A 20834-nucleotide genomic window follows, 5' to 3' on the forward strand; every position below is an offset into this window, starting at 1 on the left:
GCTTTTTCAGCTAAATAATTTTAAAATAAATGTTAAAAAAGCTTGTGAAGCATACTTGACAGCAGGTTTGACTTCATTACGTTACTTTAGTACTAATAAGCACACATGCTAGTTAAACAATCAAGTAACTGACATGTTAATTAATTCTAAACAACTGTTCCAATAACTGTGTAACTATCTCATTTATTTATTTTACTAATTTATTGGCAGTCCATTCAGACAACTAATTGTCATAGATCTTAACTAATAAAAACATATGCTAGCCAATTAGCACCCTAGCTAAGCCATCAGCTGTGTATTTGAATGTGAATTTGCTTAATAACAGCTAGCTGGTTTTTACATAACAGACATGGGTACATGACTGCAAACATGTTATCATTTCTTTATTATTCAGTTTAACTTGTTTACAAGCTATTAAACCAGACAGTGCTAAATCTCTTATCCACTAAACCATGTTATGTAACCTTCTATATCAACACATGACAACATGCTAGCACATTAGCCTGCCAGATATGTGGGACACTAAAGCATTAGGAAAATTCTGTATGTACCTAAAAGTAAATAAACCATACATAACTATGAAATGGTTTTAACTATGTTGTTTTAGTCCTAGAAGGAAAAATTCACAAAGGATTTATTAAAAACTGCAGTAAAATGCAGGGATAGTGTTTTTGTTTTCAGCTGCCTGGCTTGCACCATTTTGGGATCACTGACCCTGAGTAATGGGTAAAAGAGACAGAGCCCTACAAAGCTGCATGTAAACCACATTTCTAGTGTCACTGAGCCCTAAATCTCACATTGATCAGTGATTTTATTGGAATTTTTCTCACTATGGTTGTGCTAAAGATTACGGGTGGCCTCAGTGTGGTGTGGTTCAGAAAACTGTTCAAATGAACCAGCTTAGAAGTATTTTAATTCATTTGCAACCCTATGTTGACTAAAGAAAAAGTTTATTTGAAAAGAATTAACTTGGATTGGATCACCAAGGTTTGCAAGTAATTTTAATTAAAATTTTTGGAGTTTACCTGGATAAACTCAAAATATAATTAATAAAAACCACCAAATGTAAATTTCTTCCATTTAAATAAATTTACCCAGGCAATTTTTTGTTTTGCTACGCAGATTTTATTTGTGTTGGTCCGACATCTACATTAGCATATACAGAGTGACAAAAACCTCCAAATCCCATGGTGTTCTAGGCAGTGGAACATCTTCATCTTAACATCTAAGTCTAAATGGTGACCTGCTAGCAGCTTCCTACTATTAATCTATATAATTTTGAATAAAACATGTCAAGCAGAATGAAATGAGTGCACACTGGTGTAAAAGTTCAAATAGTTAAAGTTCTTAGAGCTCAAATAGTCCTATTATGTCCACACACTTCATTGCTAATATCAGTTACATCCGCTTTATCCTCTAAGCCTTTTAGAAGACCAGCTGCACTGCTTGACTTATTAAATACCTTCTCTACCTGCATATTCATATTAATGCAATCAAGTGAGTGCATGATCAAAAAGCATGTGCATGTAAATCCTACTCCAGCAGGTTCTCTGCTTATTACGTTCATATTTATATACTGCATTAATTAAAAAGTCAACATTGCTTCACAGCTTGGTAAGAAATGAAAATGGTTGATCCACTAAAATAACCAATTATGCCGGCTAAACCACTGATATGTCAACTCGGCAAACCTACCAAAAAGTTGAAGGTAAGCAACTTGAGAAGTCCTACTGAAATTCCTGCTTTAAACAGCCTGGGCAAACAAGATGGTTTTAGTTGCTAATCCGCTTTTGCTTGTTAGGCTGGGTTCTGGTTGTTTAGTTTTCGAGACTTATGGTTAAAAGACCAGCTGGATAACAATCTAGATTAGCCAGCTTTTCAAGGCTGGGAGATCTTCTAAACCAGCCCAAAACATTTAAGTCCAACAAACCATCATAAGCTGGTTTATTATGCAGGCTAGCTCACCGAAATATCCACAGAAACTAGTTATTCTATTTAAAATTCAAAGCAAAAGCTGCTTAATAATCTACGAACCTAATTTCACTGAAAGTGTCCACTACCTGCTTAAAATGTCTACTTAAACTGGCTAGCACACTTAACGCGCTTAGCACACCTGGTTTACCGACTAAAAAAAGCAAACTCATTAAAATGTTGATTAAAAACTGGATCATATATTACAAAGTGTCAAGTAAAAGTAATGAACCTTGCAAGTAATATGTAAAACTGTTTGCTAAAACTGCTTAACTGACTTAAATTGTTCACCAAAGCAAGTTACCTGACTGAAATGTCAACTGAAGCTGGTATACCATTTAAAATGCAATGTAAAACTGGTAAACCTCTTTGAAATGTCCACTAAAACTTGCTGACCAACATGAAAGTAACCATTAAAGCTGACTAACCCAACTAATGGGTCTTTTTCACTGGTTAAATCATTGAACTATATAATGAAATTGGTTAAACCTATTTGAAATGTAAATTGTAATGCTGGTTTACCAAATTAAGTGTCTAAATTTGGTAAACTCATTTGAGGTACTAAATAAGGCTGGTTAGCCTATTTCAAGTTTTCACCAAAGCTGGCTAACCAACTTAGAATGTCAACTGAGGTTGGTAAACCCACTTAAATGTCCTTTAGAACTGGCTAATCCATTCTAAGTGCCAACTAATGCTGGTTAAAACACTTGAACTCACTATTAAGGCTGGTTAAGCCATTAAAATGTCCAATTAATTTGATAAACCCACTTAAGCACTCAGCAAAGCTGTTTAACCTTCAACAACACCCACCCAAGATAAATAACCAACTGAAATGTCTCCTATTAATTGTGCAACTAATAGAGCTTCAGTGAATATGATACAAACAGCCCTCATATGTCCCTCAATTCTGCTAATAAAGACACATAATGTGTGCTGGGACATGCAAGAGCCTTTACCTTTTCTGAAAGGTTCATTGTAACAGACAGCCCTTTTTAAGAGCACTGTGCAGGCAGAAAAAACCAACACAACCAAACAAAAACTTAAAATGTTATAGTATAAGTGAATGTGCACATTCAGACTGTTAGAACAAAATAGTTTGGGGCCTAGCAATGCACAGAACTCAGTGTTGCACAGGATCTATTGTTGCAAAGGGCTTAGTACTGCACGGAACCCAGTATTGCACAGGATTCAGTAATGCTAGGGACCCAGTGTTGCACAAGATCCAATGTAGCACAGTACCAGGTGTACAAGACCCAGTGTTTCACAGGTAAGTGTTACACACGGAAACCAGTGTTACACAGGACCCAGTACAGCACAGGACCCTATTACAGCACAGAACACAATGAAGCACAGACGACAGTGTAGCACAGGGCCCAATGATAACAGCTGGTCAGTGTAATTGTGTTATAACTACTGGTACTAATGGTCAGAAATTCTAATGTTACATAAAAAAATATGAAATCGTATGAGCAGCTTTAACAAAATTGCCAAGAACACAAAGTGACCATTGCTCCTTCAGTATTTGTACTCGCAGAGGGACTCTGTGCTGCCAGTGCTTCCTGCTGCTGCACTCTCCAAGTCTCGAAATGTGAACGGTGAAGAAATTCTGGTCTAGAAAGACATACAGAGGAGAAATACAGTAAGTACACATTTAATTACAAGACCTACAATAAAAGTTCAAAATCATTTACATTTTCTGCATTTAGCTCTTATCCAGAGCAACTTACAGAAGTGCTTCCATAGTACCTACATAGTACCAACATTACCGTACTCTAAGTCTAAGTAGACAACAGTTCAAGTCATACAAATCTGCTAAGACCCTGTTACAACCAAATGTTCTTTTATGCAATAAATTAAAAAGATCATAAGTATATGTCAGCCTAAATGCTTAGCAAAGAAGTGGGTTTTTAATCGTTTTTTGAAGACGGCGAGAGACTCAGCTGTCCATACAGAGGGAAGCTCATTCCACCACTTGAGTGCTAGTACAGAGAAAAGCCTTGATGCGTGTCTTCCTTGAGCTCACAAACACATTCACTTTATGATGACATGAATGTAAACACTTCTTTATCATGAATTAATGTAATTTTCAAACACACTGATAGTAAAATGGGTCTAGAGCTTGAAGATTTTAAATTTGACATTCTCTTTGGATGCCATTATTTAGCAAGTCATTTGATCACCTTGTTTGTCCTGCTAGAGCTGCCCAGGGTCAAGTACAAGTGCTGTTATTGTTCAACTGCAAAGTAGTTGCTCACAGAATCTCATAGAACAGAACAGCAGAGTGTCATGAAGTGTCCTTACTACAGATCAAAAAGGCAAACAATTTCTGAAGGCAATTCTGTCCAAATTCTGTTTAACAGTAGCTTTATGGTTTGTGAGTCTGCACATAAGCCTAAGTTCATCATGCACAATGTTATGAGTAATCCAGACGGTAAAGCAAAACAGCGTTAAATTTTAAAGTAGTGGGTTTATGTTCTCTGCACTACAGCCGTTAGATATCATATGTGTGTAGGTTATAAAATAATCAATTAATGCTTGTACCGGATAGATGTACTGCTTGAATAAGTGAGTATATACGAGAAAAACAAACAGTTTCCACACTTTTATGTTTTGATTGGAAACGGTGAGGGCGGGATAAGTAGTAATTGGTCATGTCTAAGAGACTCAGAGAGAGCTTATAGTCTGGATTTAGCACCATCTGATTTCCACCTTTTTGGACCACTCTAAGAAGCTTTAAGGGGAAGAGGATTTTCACGTGAAAGCAGCGGTGAATCAGTGGCTACACTCTCAACTCAAAGCATTTTTTGCTGATGGCATTAAAAAGTTGACTAGGTAGAAAAGTGATGTACTTTGGTTTTGAAATTGTTAATAAACAGACTTTAAAAAGTGCAGAAACTTTTTGAAGAGCCCTCGTATATTCAGGCTGTGTTTTAAGTGTTAAGTCTAAATAGAGAAAGATGATACCACTCACATGCAGTGGACTGGCAGGTCTACCAGTGTGGAGGTATGTAGCTGTACCCTTGTGGCCTGTACGTTGGCACAGTGACTGGGTGCGTGCCAATGTGTTGCGTGTGCTGTGGTGTGGATAGCAGCGGTCCTGTGAACACAGACACAAGGTGCAATAAGTAAATTGATGAATTATGAAATAACAATAAAAATTAAACCAAACTCACATTCAGCATAATATAAGCACTTGAGCACCGGCAAAAAGGATAAATTAGACAGAGCTGATGTGCTATCTTCTGTTTGTTCTTCAGAAATAAGATAAACATGCTACATTTTTACCCTTGTGTTGTCCAAAGGGTCAAAAATGCCTTGCCAGCACAGAAACCTTTTGAATTACCCTTTTTCAACCTAAATTTGTTTACTTTTCCTAGCATCACGCTAGGAAAAGTAAACAAATTTAGGTTGAAAAAGGGTAATTCAAAAGTTTGTGATGAATGACAAGCATGACAATCTAGCTGCTTTATTTTAGGGGTTTAAGTGAGGTTAATTTTGACCCTTAGAACAAGGTGAGCATACAGAATGTTTTAATCTTTAGTCTGTATTAGGGTGGTTTTTAATACTAGACACCAAATTTTAAAATTTTACATAGCCAGTGGACACTACATGGCTGACTTTCATTAGACATGTGATCAAAAAGTAGTGCACTTAATTTGAGTATGCATTTAATAATAGTTTTTTTGTTATTTTTCCCCTTTTCTCCCAATTTAGCGTAGTCAAGTCATCTTCCGCTGCTGGAGACTCCGGTTATGACCGAGGAGGGTAATTTTTGCCAGCCTCATGCTCCCTCTGACGTGTGCGCAGTCCAGCGACCCCTTCACATTTGGTGAGTTCACGTGTGAGGCCAGTATTCGTGTGTGTAAAGCCACACACTGATCTTCATGCTCCTCCACTGTCTGTACAGGCATCTCGGGCTACTAACCAGGAATCTTACACAGCATAGAAAACCCCGGCCTCTTTTCAGTCCAGTCTTTTTCCCACCCAGCAGACATTAATGGCTGTATTTTTGTTTGCTGCATGCATCGCCAATTACGCACCCAGCTGACAGGTATGCATTTAGTAATTTATAAAAAATATTTGGGAATATTTCCAAAACTTGTGAAAGTTCATGTAGAGCCCATGTAGGGCGACACTGCTGCAGCCACTAGGCTGAAGGGTTGTGTTTAAAACCACTCTCTACTAAATATACATTGTGCCTAAATATCAACATTGCTATTGTCAGTATACTAACAATTACACAGTATTTAGAACAGCAGACTATGGTTTTAAACTATTCTTCTTGATCTCTGTGTGTCAAGACACATTGGGTTTAGCTAAATACCTGCAGACATGGCCATAGTGGAGCCGCTCAGCATGCCAACAGGGACACTGTTAGTACGGGCAGCAGGCACCGTTGCTGGGTAGATGGCTGACTGCAGGCTGTTGGGCTGCACCACAGTGGTGTGATTGATTACATACGGCTGAGCAAACACTGGCTGTGAATAATACGCACCCTGCAGGAAACATAAAGATGAACAAAGCAATTAAACGTTATTGTAATGGTGATGGGCAGTATTTATTTTAAATGACCCTATTATGTAAATCAGACTTCGTCTGCTTTGATTAATTTCATTTATCCCTAACTGACTGTAGAATCTAGTCTAGATTATAACTATATTACAATCAAAGCCGTAGTGAAAGCACTTGTTATGCTCAGCCAGAATGCAGTATAATGAGTTTCTATAATGCTGATATAATTTATCATTATAATTACTAGGACAATCATCATATAAAAAAACAAAAACATTATCGTCTAAGCTTGCCATGCAGAAAATGGCCAACCTGAGTGTAGAGATTTTGCTGAGGGTAGGCACTTCTGATCGGGTACATGGCCGTGGAGTAGGGACTCGGAGATGCTGAGTATGGAGGAGGGGCGCTGTTCGTCTGCGCTGGGGGCACCTTGTAAGGAGTTCCTGTAGTATATCCTGCGTAAAAAAGGCAACAAAAGTACAGTGTCACATAACCATGAAATTGGGCATGTTTATTTATTATCATATTAACCGATCAAAGAACTAACATCTGATAGTTACATTGAACGTGGAGCGAAAACTGACGTTTCCATCAGACATAAGCTTTAGTGACACAAAATTTGACTCCCCTAATGGTCAAACATCTGCATAGTATGTTTTTATTTGTTGGTATGACAAAATGTTGCAACACTGATGTGATACACCACTGGCCATCTTATATAAGTTAATGTTGATTTTGTGTTATAAAAGGTTATGTTTTTGATACAGTGTGGAAAAACAAATATCGAAATGTAAATATGAACTAAAAGTATGCATTTAGTGTAAAACTATTTCATTCATAAAACAAATATATGAAAAAACAAAGTATTGGTACTATATCAAAAATATAATACTGACAATAGACAAAGGTTTTTTTTTGGGGTAAGATTTCACAAGCTCTCAGAAAAAGCATAAGCAAACAAAGGAAAAAGCCTACAGTCACTTAAAAAGCATTGCAGGACAACCGGAAAGCAGCAGAAACAACACCCACTCACTCACTCTCTTAACCGCTTATCCAATTTGGGCCGCGCGGGGTGCTGAAGCCTATCCCAGCTTTTCAATGGGCACAAGGCACACAGTAACACCCTGGACGGGGCGCCAGTCCATCGCAAGGCAGACACACATACACACACATACACACAACCATTCACCTAAAGGGCAATTCAGTGTCTCCAATTAACCTGACTGCATGTTTTTGGACTGTGGGAGGACCCACGCAGACACTGAGAGAACATGCAAACTCTGCACAGAAAGCCCTGCCTGGGGATTGAACCCCGGACCTTCTTGCCGTGAGGCGACAGTGAGCAGAAACAACAGTTACACAAAAACGATGCTGAAAAAAAAGCAGTGTGTCCAATATATTTACATAAGTATTGAAATAAATCAGAACTGTCAGATGAAACAAAAATAGAACAGTTAATAATTCAGCTTTTCATGTGTAAACAAAAAGTTGCATTCATGAGCCCAAGAACACCATATCGTCAGAGAATTATGGAATTGGAAATAGTATGATAGCATTGGCCTGCTCATATGTAAACAGTACTAGAGCACATTACACATTATTTAAAAAAAATAATAATAATGGAGTGATATGCAAATTAGAAGAGATCTCAATCCAATAGGTCAAATAAATTAAGTCAACAACCACATACATAAACCAAAAATGGTTTCTAAAAAAATATGATAAAACCCAGCCAATCTTCTTAAAAGTATGGAGAATTTGAACTGCCAGTTTATCAGAGAAATTCTTATGATCCTGGTAAATTGAAGACAACATGCCAAAAGTACATGGAATGAATCAAAATGAAACCACAGTGCTGCAAATGCCAACATCTACTTTTGCAGTAAAGTATGAATGTTATTCATTTTCGCTGTTTTAACACTATTCTTCGTTTCAGAATCAGAATTAAAATCAGGCTTTATTGGCCAAGTATGCTCACACATACAAGGAATTTGTTTTTGGTTACACAGATGCTTGCAGTGCATGAAAAATACAATAAAGACAATCTTATTCACACAGCTCACTCTTTCCTTAACACACACATTCATAACTGTAAATGTAGTAAACATTGGCATGTGCAGTTCACATTATGGGTTTAAAAGGTGCAGTGTTTTGTGCAATATAAAAACTATAGAAAAATAGAAAAACATATAAATAAGAAATGGAAGTGAACGTGAAATACCTGTGTATGCAATGTTGTGTGCCATTATATACATTAGTGTTAGATGTACAAGTGTCCTGAGAATTAACAGTTCAGTAGTGTTCAACTGTTCATTAGCATAACTAATTGATGGATTGTGAATTTTGCATTTATATTTAAACGTACTATTTATTTATTAGGATTTTAATGTCATGTGTGTACACACTTTGGTTACATTCATGACAGAACAGGTAGTTACTCGTTACACAAGATTCATCAGTTCAGAAGTTTAATGTCAAACACAGTCATGGACAATTTTGTATTTCTAATTCACCTCACTCACATGTCTTTGGACTGTGGGAGGAAATCGAAGCTCCCGGAGTTAAAAAAAAAACATGCAAACTCCACACAGAAAGGACCCGGACCACCTCACCTGGGGATCGAACCCAGGACCTTCTTACTGTAAGGTGACAGTGCTACTCACTGAGCCACCATCACACCCATATTTACAGGTACAAAGCCAAAAAACATTCTGGGTGTTAAGATGAAGTGGATGTATGCACCGGAGGTCTATTAAATCAGCGGTCCCCAACCTTTTTTGCACCAGGGACTGTTTTCTTATAAGATATAATTTCACGGGCAGGCAGGGGCGAGGGGATTTAAAATAGAATAACTGTACTACTCATAAATTAGCTTTTTTTCGCTGCAACGAGACGCTGCTCCCACCTAGGGGTGACTGGAGACAATTACATCAATAAAGAAGTAGTGTTTTCATTGCTGATGTAGCGATCTCTAGTTATTTATTCTTTCTGCGTGGCCCGGTAATAAATGACCCACGGACCGATGGTTGGGGACCACTGTATTAAATAACAAAAACAAAAAAGGTTGAAAATTGCTTTGCTTCACTGCAGAATAAGATGAGCCTATTAAGCCTATTAAGTCAGTCAATGGCTAAAAGATTTGCATTTAACTCTAGTCATGGCAGTTCAAAAGTAAGTTAATAGTGTATTGTTTTCTTGTTTTATAAAATTTAATGCTGTTTTTATTAAATCAAATTGATTTGTTTGATATTTTATAAGTCTCTATAAGCTTAGCAGTTTCCGATCAATTGGTAGCTAATAAGGTAAATTTTGAGCTAAACTGATTTGATTAATTTGCATCCATACGTGAGGTTTTATTTTATATTTGCCAGTCCTGTGCGTACAGAAGCAAGTGCTTTACCTGGAGGGTATCCCGGTGTTCCCGTCTGGTAGATGTTAGGCGTGTATGCAGGAGCTGTACTGGGATAACCTGCAGAATAGCCTGAGGACAGACACATAGAGATCACAATGTCAGAACACGAACAAAAGAACAGAGCGAGCGAGTCAGTATTCACTGTGGAGCAAAAAAATCCTTTTACTACTAGAGAGCTGCACAAAGATGATCTGTCTTCATTCCCCAGCATCCCTGCAAATCTCAGATGAAGAATGCCTTACCTGGGTACGTCATGGTCTTGGGGTTTCCATATGCTGTGCCTGGCTGAACAGGACTATAAACAGGATTCATGCTGGAAGACGGTTGACCGTTACTGGAAGAAAGAAAGAGTACAGAAACAAAAGGAAAGTGTTAAAGGTTAGTTTAACCAGTTTAAATAGAACAGTTTTATATATATATTTAAATTGTTTTATGTAAAATCACAGGAGCAGTGCTAGGGTGTTTTTTTATTTGTCATATATATACATATACACGTGTACAGTACAATAAAATTCTTATTCTGCATATCCCAGCTTGTTGGAAGCTAGGGTCACAGCACAGGGTCAGCCATTGTACGGTACACCTGGAGCAGACAAGGTTAAGAGCCTTGCTCAAGGGCCCAACAGTGGCTGCATAACAGAGCCTGGATTTGCACAATCTTCCAATCTTCTCCATAGTGTGCACTACAATAAGGCTGGTCGAGGAGGGCCACAGACTAGCACACGTACTTTCCAACATGTGTAAACCTGCCAATTGCTTACAGATAGCTCCTTAGCAAATGGGAACACAACAGAATCTTTTTTTAAAAATATTTTCTTTATGCATTTTCTCCCCTTTTTTCAGCATGTCACCGCACTGATTGAGGAGAACGACCCCATCCGACATGTAGGCAGCAGCCATATGTATTTTGTTACCTACACTTTGACGAGTGAATTGCGGATCAGCACTGTGTACGGAGAGACACACCCTGACAGCACTCTTTTCCCATCTCTGTGCAGGCAGCCAGCAGAGGTCGTAATTACATTAGTTATGATAGAGTCCCCATCCGGCTTCAATATCCCACCCCTGTCTGAACAGGCCATACGATGTATTCGAGATCCCAGCTCTGGTGTTCCAGCGTGTGTTTTTACCGCTGCGCCACCTGAGCGGCAACACAACAGACTCTTTATTCATTCATCACTAGTCACAGCATCTCAACAGATAGCATGAGTCGCTGTCTCAGCAGCAAGGATCTGACATTTATGACTGAACAATACCCAACCAGGTTGGTGGCACCACTGAGACTAAAAACTAGGAAAAAGCTCTTATTTACCTGAGAGGACCTAAAACAGAGTAGAGTGGTATTCAAATTAGTTGGCACAGTAACACAACAAAGTTAAGCAGAGGACACGGGCAAAGTAGATGACTTGCTTGGATGAACGAGAATAGAAAGATGTGAAAGGGGGGACATGATAAATAGATGTGCTGCTAGTATATGACACAGAGTAAATAAAGTCTCTCAGAGAACATAACTAAGGGACATATCATAGTGAGGCTGATGGCACAATGTAAACTGTAGCTATAAACCTGTCACATAAGAATAGGATGAGTGTTCATTCTCCTGCGCTGTAAGGATGTTGGGAGGCAGTGTTTCCAAGTGATCTGAAATAGATCTGTGAGTGGGGGAATATCGTTGTAAGGAACAGGCAGGTCATGTCAGTTTTGGGATTTAAATGTGTTAAATGTTGTTACACTTCTGAATTAGTTCACCTTTAAAAACAGAATAAAATAAAAATAAAAGTTGCAGAAATCATAAATATCCCTAAAACTGCCATGATATACAACGATCAGCCATAACATTAAAACCACCGCCTTGTTTCTACACTCACTGTCCATTTTATCAGCTCCACTTACCCTATAAAAGCACTTTGTAGTTCTACAATTACTGACTGTAGTCTATCTGTTTCTCTGCATGCTTTGTTAGCCCCCTTTCATGCTGTTCTTCAATGGTCAGGACCCCCACAGGACCACTACAGAGTAGGTATTATTCTCAGCACTGCAGTGACAATGACATGGTGGAGGTGTGTTAGTGTGTGTTGTGCTGGTATGAGTGGATAAGACACAGCAATGCTGCTGGACTTTTTAAACACCTCACTGTCACTGCTGGACTGAGAATAGTCCACCTAACAAAAATATATCCAGCCAACAGCGCACAACACACACTAACACACCACCACCATGTCATAGTCACTGCAGTGCTGAAAATGATCCACCACCTAAATAATACCTGCTCTGTGGTGCTCCTGACCATTGAAGAACAGGGTGAAAGCAGACTAAAAAAAAGTATGTAGAGAAACAGATGGACTACAGTCAGTAATTGTAGAACTACAAAGTGCTCCTATATGGTAAGTGGAGCTGATAAATTGGACAGTGAGTGTAGAAATAAGGAGGTGGTTTTAATGTTATGGCTGATCATTGTACATTTATTCATTGTCTGTTTTGTCGCTTTACCTATTCAGGGACATGGTGGGTAAAACACCCCAGACAGGTCACCAGTCGCCATTACAGGACACACACACACACACACACCTAGGGCAATTAAGTAGCTCCAATTAACCTGACTGCATGTCTTTGGACTGTAGGAGGACACCGAAGCACTCCGGAGAAGAAGAGGAAACCCACGCGAACACAGGGAGAACATGCAAACTCCAAACATTTCATAAAAAAAACAAAAAACAATCATCAGGCACCAGTGTTGGATGAAAATGTCTGGCTTACAATTAGTGTTCCAATTCATCACAAAGGTGTTTAATAGGTTTTTCTTCATGGACCTTGTTTTGAGCACATTCATAGAAACTAGAGATGGGACGATCGATCGGCTACGAATCGGTATCGGCCGATTTTTAATCAAAATATGCTATCGGCGATCGGCGATATTTCCTAAAAGTAGCCGATCCGATCGTGTGATATATAAAGATCACGTTAAGTTAACAGCTCGGTGGATTGATCCAGACTTTGAGCTACGAAGCACCAACCATCACATCACCATTCATCAACCATCGTACAGAAACCATCGTGAAAGCTCTTACGATGTAATTTTGCTGATTGTAATATTTACTTTAAAAAGATAATTCAACCCGGTCACATCGGAGTCGATTCTATCAGCACGTTATATAAACTCCTGGTTCACTTTGGTAAATCGTAAGCGGTTCTTACTTGTGATGTAGATGAGAACAGAAAACGTTACAGAGCCAATCCGAGGCAAAAGTTTATTCATTACCAAATTCGTTAGTTCAGGATCATCTGCTGAACTTTTAGAAAACTTTTAGCTCCTTAGACGGAACGAGTCTGACTCGGTTACAGATCTGTGGTAATAGCAGTTTAATGAAGCTTTTTAATGTAAGAGAGTCACACAGAATGTTCTGTAGTAGTTGGTGTTTATTTAAAACCACGACATTTAATTAATAACAGTAAACACGGAGAGATAACCGAGAAGAGAAACTTACGCTTCACATAAAAACGAATCAACTCATGAATCAATGAATCACTTATAGCGATACTGTGAACAAAGCGTATCTTCTAAAGGCACAAACACACACACACGCGTGCGCTGCTCCGGTTTATCTTTACTGTGAGGCTCTTTTTAAGTTTATTTACTGCTACTAACCACTAACAATTCACACCATATAGCCTCACTGTTTCTAACTGTATGTCGGACTACAGTATGTTCTGCAGAATACCACAAAAAAGAAAATCAAAGGCAGAGCAATTATTAAATAACAATCCCTAATAAGAGAAGAAGAAAGAAGAATTCACAGTTCATTAATCATACAACATCGTACAACTTTTCACTGCAGAACGCCTGTTTGGTGCAAAAACAGAATTAAGATGAAGTTAGTTATGCTGGAAAGTTGAAAACAGGGAGGCAAAAAAGACAATGGGGAGGATTTTGGGTAGCAACACTAACCTCTTTGAGTTCTGAGAACTTTCTGGTCTGTACATGAAAGCAAATGAGTTAATGGGATGCCCACTTGCCATGGTCTGATCAGGCAAGTTTAGATGAAGCGGAAAAGCGAGTGCAAATCTGAAACAATCAAAACAGTAAAAGATGATCACAGTGAGCAAGAAACAAAATGTAGCAAAGCAAAAGCAAAGCAGCAGCATCAGAAAAATAACAATGTTCTTGTTTTTTCTACTGATATTTACTTAGTTATTCAATTATTTTTAGTAAATGCCCAATCTAGGTTGGGCAGTCTGATTCAAGGCTATACAATCTTGTAGACAAAATAAAAGACTGCCAGTGACAGGTGAAAGGATGCAGCCGGTGACTGCACATGTTGAAGGGGGTGGTGTGCTCGTCTCAACTCTCCTCAGCTAGCGTGAGGGTGGTACATGCAGCATGCAATGAAGCAATTGGCAATGACTAGACTGGAAAAAATATGGGAGAAAAACCTACATTGCTAGAAATATTTTTTGTCAAGTAAAAATACTGAAGATGAGTATGCATATACACCGATCAGCCATAAAGTTAAAACCACCTCCTTGTTTCTACACTCACTGTCCATTTTATCAGCTCCACTTACCATATAGGAGCACTTTGTAGTTCTACAATTACTGACTGTAGTCCATCTGTTTCTCTGCATGCTTTGTTAGCCCCCTTTCATGCTGTTCTTCAATGGTCAGGACTCTCCCAGGACCACCACAGAGCAGGTATTATTTAGGTGGTGGATCATTCTCAGCACTGCAGTGACACTGACATGGTGGTGGTGTGTTAGTGTGTGTTGTGCTGGTATGAGTGGATGGTGTCAATTATATATACATACATTAATAAATACAATTAATTACAGGCTGATTCATTTCACATCATTATATGATTTAGTGACATGTATGAGCTCCTCATGTTCCTGATGAGACAGCAGATGTTGTCTCGGGGGATCTTCTCTGAGACCTGGATCAGGGCATCAGTGAGCTCCTGAACAGTCTGTGGCGCTGCTTGTAGGCATCGAATGCACTGATACATAACGTACCAGAGGTTCTCAATTGGATTCAGGTCTGAAAAAATGCCTTCGTCATTCTGGATCTGATGGTGGAACCCAGGGCCCACTGCACTAGTGTAACCCTTTAAGGATATGCCTCCCCAGACCATGACTGATCCACCACCAAACCAACCATGCTAGATGATGTTACAGGCAGCATAACATTCACCATGGCATGTCACATGTGCTCTGTGAAGAAAACAGGGCACCAATTCTGGTGTTCACTGGCTAATGCCAGTCGCACTGCACACTGCTGGGCTGTGAGCACAGGTCCCGCTAGATGATGTTAGGCCCTTATACCACCCTAATGGTGATTCTTTCTTACACTTGGTAAAAAAACATGCACACCAGTAGGCCACTGGAGATCATTTTGTAGGGCTGTTCCTGCTGCTGGCTTGATTGCCGTCTACGGCCCTGTCCAGCTCTCCTCCATGTTCTTGAGACTGTGCTGGGAGACACAGCAAACCCTCTTATGGCGGAACATATGGATGTGCCATCCTGGAGAAGCTGGACTACCTGTGCAACCTGAATGGGCTGCAAGTACCGTTTCATGCTACCAGTAGCAATATGGACACTACACAATGCAAAACTAGAGAAGTGTAAGGAGGATATGGAGCAAGGATTGGAAAAACTGGAAAACCCAGTCTAATACAGATTTAGGGTTCCAGGCTAAGAACACCAAGAATCTTCAATACAGCTTCGCAGAATTTATGCCAAGCTTACGATTACTCAAAACGCTGAAACAATTCTCATTGTTGTTTTTCTTTTGATTTCGATTCCCCTATAGGGCAGACAAGAGTTATTAAATGTCGCTGGACACACAAACGCACACACACATGCTTACGCACATCATCCTGTAGCAGTGAAGAACGTTGTTTTGCTAAACAAACATGCCCGTGCAGGCTTGTAGCCACATCACGTTCATTAAAAGGCTTCAAAATACATGTGTTTAAGACAATGAAGTTGTTTACTAGTATGACTGTTTCGTTTAAGGATGAAATAGATGCATTTAGGTCAGTGTTTTTAATAAGTAAGTGACTGCACTGAGAAATGTAACTAACAATCGCCAACACTGGTTAAAAATGTGAAATTAATAAATCTGTATTTCAACCAGAACCAATTAATTATTAAATTAAATATACAAGAGCATTTGTAAGATTAGTCACTAATGTTGGACGGAAAGTCCTGACTCCTAATCAGTGGTCTGTACGCTTCTCAGTGCATAACACAATATAATATTGTACAGTATTTGTAATAGAAAATTAAAGATCACCCACTGCTAACTGGATTATAAATATTTAGCCAGTCTGGTCAGCAGCAAACTCCCTGCAGTGTAGAATAAAACACCCACAGCCGGACACAATCACTAAATGTTAATTTGACCCTGTTCAGACATCAGTCAACATTTGGTTGGCTTTGATTTTACATAGGTTGGATTAATTAAGGTGGAGTAGAACATTTGTCACTGTGCTCATATAACTAAGGCTACTTTGACTGCACCTATTAAAAAGAACATAAAACAATTGTCGATATAGCCATGCTTTCCAAGAGCCACCAAATAACAGGTCTGACATGAAAAAAGGTCATAAAAGCTGCCTAAAGCGCCTAGGTGGCGCAGCAGGATATTTCGCTAGCACACCAGCGCCGAGATTCTGAACTCCTCGGCTGGGCGCCATCTAGCTGGCATAATCGGCAGTGCCTGCAGCAGACACTGTTCTGCTAGGGTGGGATGACCGGACTATGTGGGTGGGGTCTTCAAACGCTGTGTAAGGACCCTGTTTGGCAGATAGAGCGGCGCCTGTGCAGAGTGCATAGGTGGAAAAGGGTTCCGCTGAGGGCTGCGCGTGGGTCGGAGGAGGCGTGAGCAGCAATATACCCACCTAGACTGCAATCAAGGATCCCCCAGCAGCGGAAGACAAATTGACTACGCTAAATTGGGAGAAAATGGGAGAAAATGCATAAATAAAATAATAAAAATAATAAATAAACGCTGCCTAAAGTGGGTGACACTGTTTAGAGTCAAGCAAGCTTTATTTATTAAAAATGTAATCATGTTTTACACACTTTGGTTAAATTTATGTCAGAACAGGTAGTTACTCCTTACACAAGATAATGTCAAACACAGTCATGGACAATTTTGTATCTCCAGTTCACCTCACTCGCATGTCTTTGGACTGTGGAAGGAAACCGGAGCTCCCGGAGGAAACCCACGCAGACACAGGGAGAACATGCAAACCACACACACACACACACACACACACAAAGGACACCGGATTTCCCCACCTAGGGATTGATCCCAGGACCTTCTTCAAGCCAGCTTTACACTGCCATGATCTTATGTAGTGCAGGTTTTTAATTAACTTTAACAAAGCTTAATTTAAGGTACAGATTTTGGTGCAGCTTTTTCAAGGTGCTGTATGTGTATGCTTGACCCAGCACATTTTGTCACATTCAAATTATTTAAAAACACTGTAATTAAACTTATATTCGAGAAGAAAATCTTAAAGTTTAATTTGGACAAACAGTATGCTGTAATTATGCTGTAATCACAGACAAAAGAACACCTGCAAAAATCATTAACGCCACAAGACTGCAACTGTAGATAGAAAACAGTAGCTGCCAGTGCATGCACGTCCAGCTGTGCACAGATGCATGCTGCATGGGTTACACAACTAATCATACTGAGTGTTAATACAACAAACACTAAGGTTATGTTTATTTCGCAGCGCGCGCAACAAAGCATTGCCTGGGCTTCCTCGCGCCATCGCTGCTATATGCAATAAGCGTTCTCTCAATCACGTGTCTGCTGCTTTATGTTTTTGTGCAATATGAGCCTCGCAGTCCGTCACTACCGACACCATTTTGCAATGCAGGTTTTGCACAAGGGCCGGAGAAACACAAGAGGTCGGAGTCAGTCCAGTTCATCCTGCTGTCATGCTTTACAATGTGCATTATGTTTCTATTTGCTCCGCGCTACCATTCCAATGTATTGTTCAATAAAGCTCTCTGTATATATATATATATATATATATATATATATATATATATATATATATATATATATATATATACGTGCCCGCATTAACACAGTGTGCACGATAAACACAACATTCGTTCTTTAAAACGCACATTCAGAAAAAACGCACATATTGTAACGTTTCATGGGATAAAGCATTAAACAAAAAGAAGCTTTGACTCACCGAAACGGAGCTGAATGGTTTCTGTTCCGAGTCTGTTTCCGTCTCTCTGGGTTGTGGGGGGATTGCAGGCCCTTCCGCTTTTGTTAAATGGATGGATTTCCTTCTGCACTTTCGGCTCCGTAAGCGGAGCTGCTGGTGACATCGGCATTCAAACCAAGTGGGGGATGGGAAAGGAGAAAAAGAAAAAAAAAAAAAAGAACGACGAGTCAATATTAAGTCTATGGGCAGAGGGCACCAGAGTTACCGAGGAACCCCATTCAGCGTTGGTGATAGAAAAATGAATCGGTTCCTTTTAAACAAGGCTTTAAATTGAGTCGATTCATTTACATACGTTCGTTTTTATTTCACATGGTGCATCTTAGACTATAAGTGCAGAGTTACAGAGTGGTGCAATGAGTTCCCCAGAAAATAAAACCCACAGAGCACCTTCTGCTGAAAATCTGCTAACAAAATATACATTTTAAATATTCATTTTGACAATGTTAATGCTTGACTGTGGACACAGTCAGGAACTGGCACTTCAAGTCCACTGAACACCTATGCAATTAATTGGAACTTAAGTTTCCAGCCAGACCTTGTTATCCAATATTAGTCCCTGACCTCACAAATTCGCTTTTGAATGGATGGTCACAAACACATCTCAAAGATGGGGGTCCACATTTATGCCCATAGCTCTGCAATTGGATGGTTAACAAGCTTATGGTCAGGTTTCCATGTTGGTGTTGGGGTTAAGGTTAACATTTATCTACAACCCCAAATCAGAAAATGTTGAGACAGTATGGAAAATGCAAATAAAATAAAAATGCAGTGTTTTTTTACATACAGTGCCTTGCAAAAGTATTCAGCCCCCTTGAACTTTTCAACCTTTTGCCACATTTCAGGCTTCAAACATAACGATATGAAATTGTAATTTTTTGTGAAGAATCAACAACAAGTGGGACACAATCGTGAAGTGGAACGAAATTTATTGGATATTTTAAACTTTTTTTAGAAATAAAAAACTAAAAAGTGGGGCGTGCAATATTATTCAGCCCCTTTACTTTCAGTGCAGCAAACTCACTCCAGAAGTTCAGTGAGGATCTCTGAATGATCCAATGTTGACCTAAATGACTGATGGTGATAAATAGAATCCACCTGTGTGTAATCAAGTCTCCGTATAAATGCACCTGCTCTGTGACAGTCTCAGAGTTCTGTTTAAAGCGCAGAGAGCATCATGAAGACCAAGGAACACACCAGGCAGGTCCGAGATACTGTTGTGGAGAAGTTTAAAGCCGGATTTGGATACAAAAAGATTTCCCAAGCTTTAAACATCTCAAGGAGCACTGTGCAAGCGATCATATTGAAATGGAAGGAGTATCAGACCACTGCAAATCTACCAAGACCCGGCCGTCCCTCTAAACTTTCAGCTCAAACAAGGAGAAGACTGATCAGAGATGCAGCCAAGAGGCCCATGATCACTCTGAATGAACTGCAGAGATCTACAGCTGAGGTGGGAGACTCTGTCCATAGGACACAATCAGTCGTACACTGCACAAATCTGGCCTTTATGGAAGAGTGGCAAGAAGAAAGCCATTTCTCAAAGATATCTATAAAAAGTCACCTGGGAGACACACCAAACATGTGGAAGAAGGTGCTCTGGTCAGATGAAACCAAAATCGAACTTTTTGGCCACAATGCAAAACGTTATGTTTGGCGTAAAAGCAACACAGCTCATCACCCTGAACACACCATCCCCACTGTCAAACATGGTGGTGGCAGCATCATGGTTTGGGCCTGCTTTTCTTCAGCAGGGACAGGGAAGATGGTTAAAATTGATGGGAAGATGGATGGAGCCAAATACAGGACCATTCTGGAAGAAAACCTGTTGCAGTCTGCAAAAGACCTGAGACTGGGACGGAGATTTATCTTCCAACAAGACAATGATCCAAAACATAAAGCAAAATCTACAATGGAATGGTTCACAAATAAACGTATCCAGGTGTTAGAATGGCCAAGTCAAAGTCCAGACCTGAATCCCATCGAGAATCTGTGGAAAGAGCTGAAAACTGCTGTTCACAAACGCTCTCCATCCAACCTCACTGAGCTCGAGCTGTTTTGCAAGGAAGAATGGGCAAAAATTTCTGTCTCTCGATGTGCAAAACTGATAGAGACATACCCCAAGCGACTTGCAGCTGTAATCGCAGCAAAAGGTGGCGCTACAAAGTATTAACGCAAGGGGGCTGAATAATATTGCACGCCCCACTTTTCAGTTTTTTATTTCTAAAAAAAATTTAAAATATCCAATAAATTTCGTTCCACTTCACGATTGTGTCCCACTTGTTGTTGATTCTTCACAAAAAATTACAATTTCATATCGTTATGTTTGAAGCCTGAAATGTGGCAAAAGGTTGAAAAGTTCAAGGGGGCTGAATACTTTTGCAAGGCACTGTATACTTTGACTTTTATTTGATTGCAGACCGTTTAAACCCAAGATATTTCATGTTTTGTCTGCTTAACTTCATTTCATTTGTTAATATACCTCCATTCCTGCATTTTAGGCCTGCAACACATTCCAAAAAAAGTTGGGACAGGGGCAATTTAGGGCTAGTAATGAGGTGATTCCATACAGCTGATGTCAACACGTGATTGTAATCATGGTTTGGTACAAAAGCATCATCCAGGAAAGGCTGAGTCTTTGATGAGCAAAGATGATCAGAGGATCTCCAGTTTGTCAAAATGAGAAAA

General features: G+C 39.5%; 1 protein-coding gene across 2 annotated transcripts; it reads right to left on the minus strand.

Moving 5' to 3' along the window:
* Positions 1 to 1102: 1102 nt before the first annotated feature.
* Positions 1103 to 18251, minus strand: LOC134332614 (protein FAM168A-like). Of its 2 annotated transcripts, XM_063014338.1 has the most exons (8): positions 18111 to 18251; positions 13842 to 13958; positions 10138 to 10229; positions 9884 to 9964; positions 6796 to 6938; positions 6296 to 6467; positions 4943 to 5068; positions 1103 to 3582 (listed from the first exon to the last, which is right to left on the minus strand). In XM_063014338.1, exons 2-7 carry the CDS (start codon positions 13910 to 13912, stop codon positions 4962 to 4964), a joined length of 666 nt encoding a protein of 221 aa, XP_062870408.1. In that variant the 5' UTR covers positions 13913 to 13958; positions 18111 to 18251; the 3' UTR covers positions 1103 to 3582; positions 4943 to 4961. The 2 variants fall into 2 exon arrangements, with proteins under 2 accessions (XP_062870408.1, XP_062870410.1); XM_063014340.1 differs by lacking the exon at positions 13842 to 13958.
* Positions 18252 to 20834: the final 2583 nt, after the last annotated feature.

Source organism: Trichomycterus rosablanca, chromosome 18 (assembly GCF_030014385.1).
Source record: "Trichomycterus rosablanca isolate fTriRos1 chromosome 18, fTriRos1.hap1, whole genome shotgun sequence".
NCBI lineage: Eukaryota > Metazoa > Chordata > Actinopteri > Siluriformes > Trichomycteridae > Trichomycterus > Trichomycterus rosablanca.

Bases quoted from the DNA above. Each gene is read 5' to 3' on its own strand.
- LOC134332614 (XM_063014338.1), bottom strand. From the start codon at position 13,912: ATGGCAAGTGGGCATCCCATTAACTCATTTGCTTTCATGTACAGACCA. The intron at 6,468-6,795 runs GTTGGCCATTTT...TGTTTCCTGCAG, and splicing joins AGCAAAATCTCTACACTCAG to GGTGCGTATTATTCACAGCC. The intron at 5,069-6,295 runs GTATTTAGCTAA...CTGTGTTCACAG, and splicing joins CACTATGGCCATGTCTGCAG to GACCGCTGCTATCCACACCA.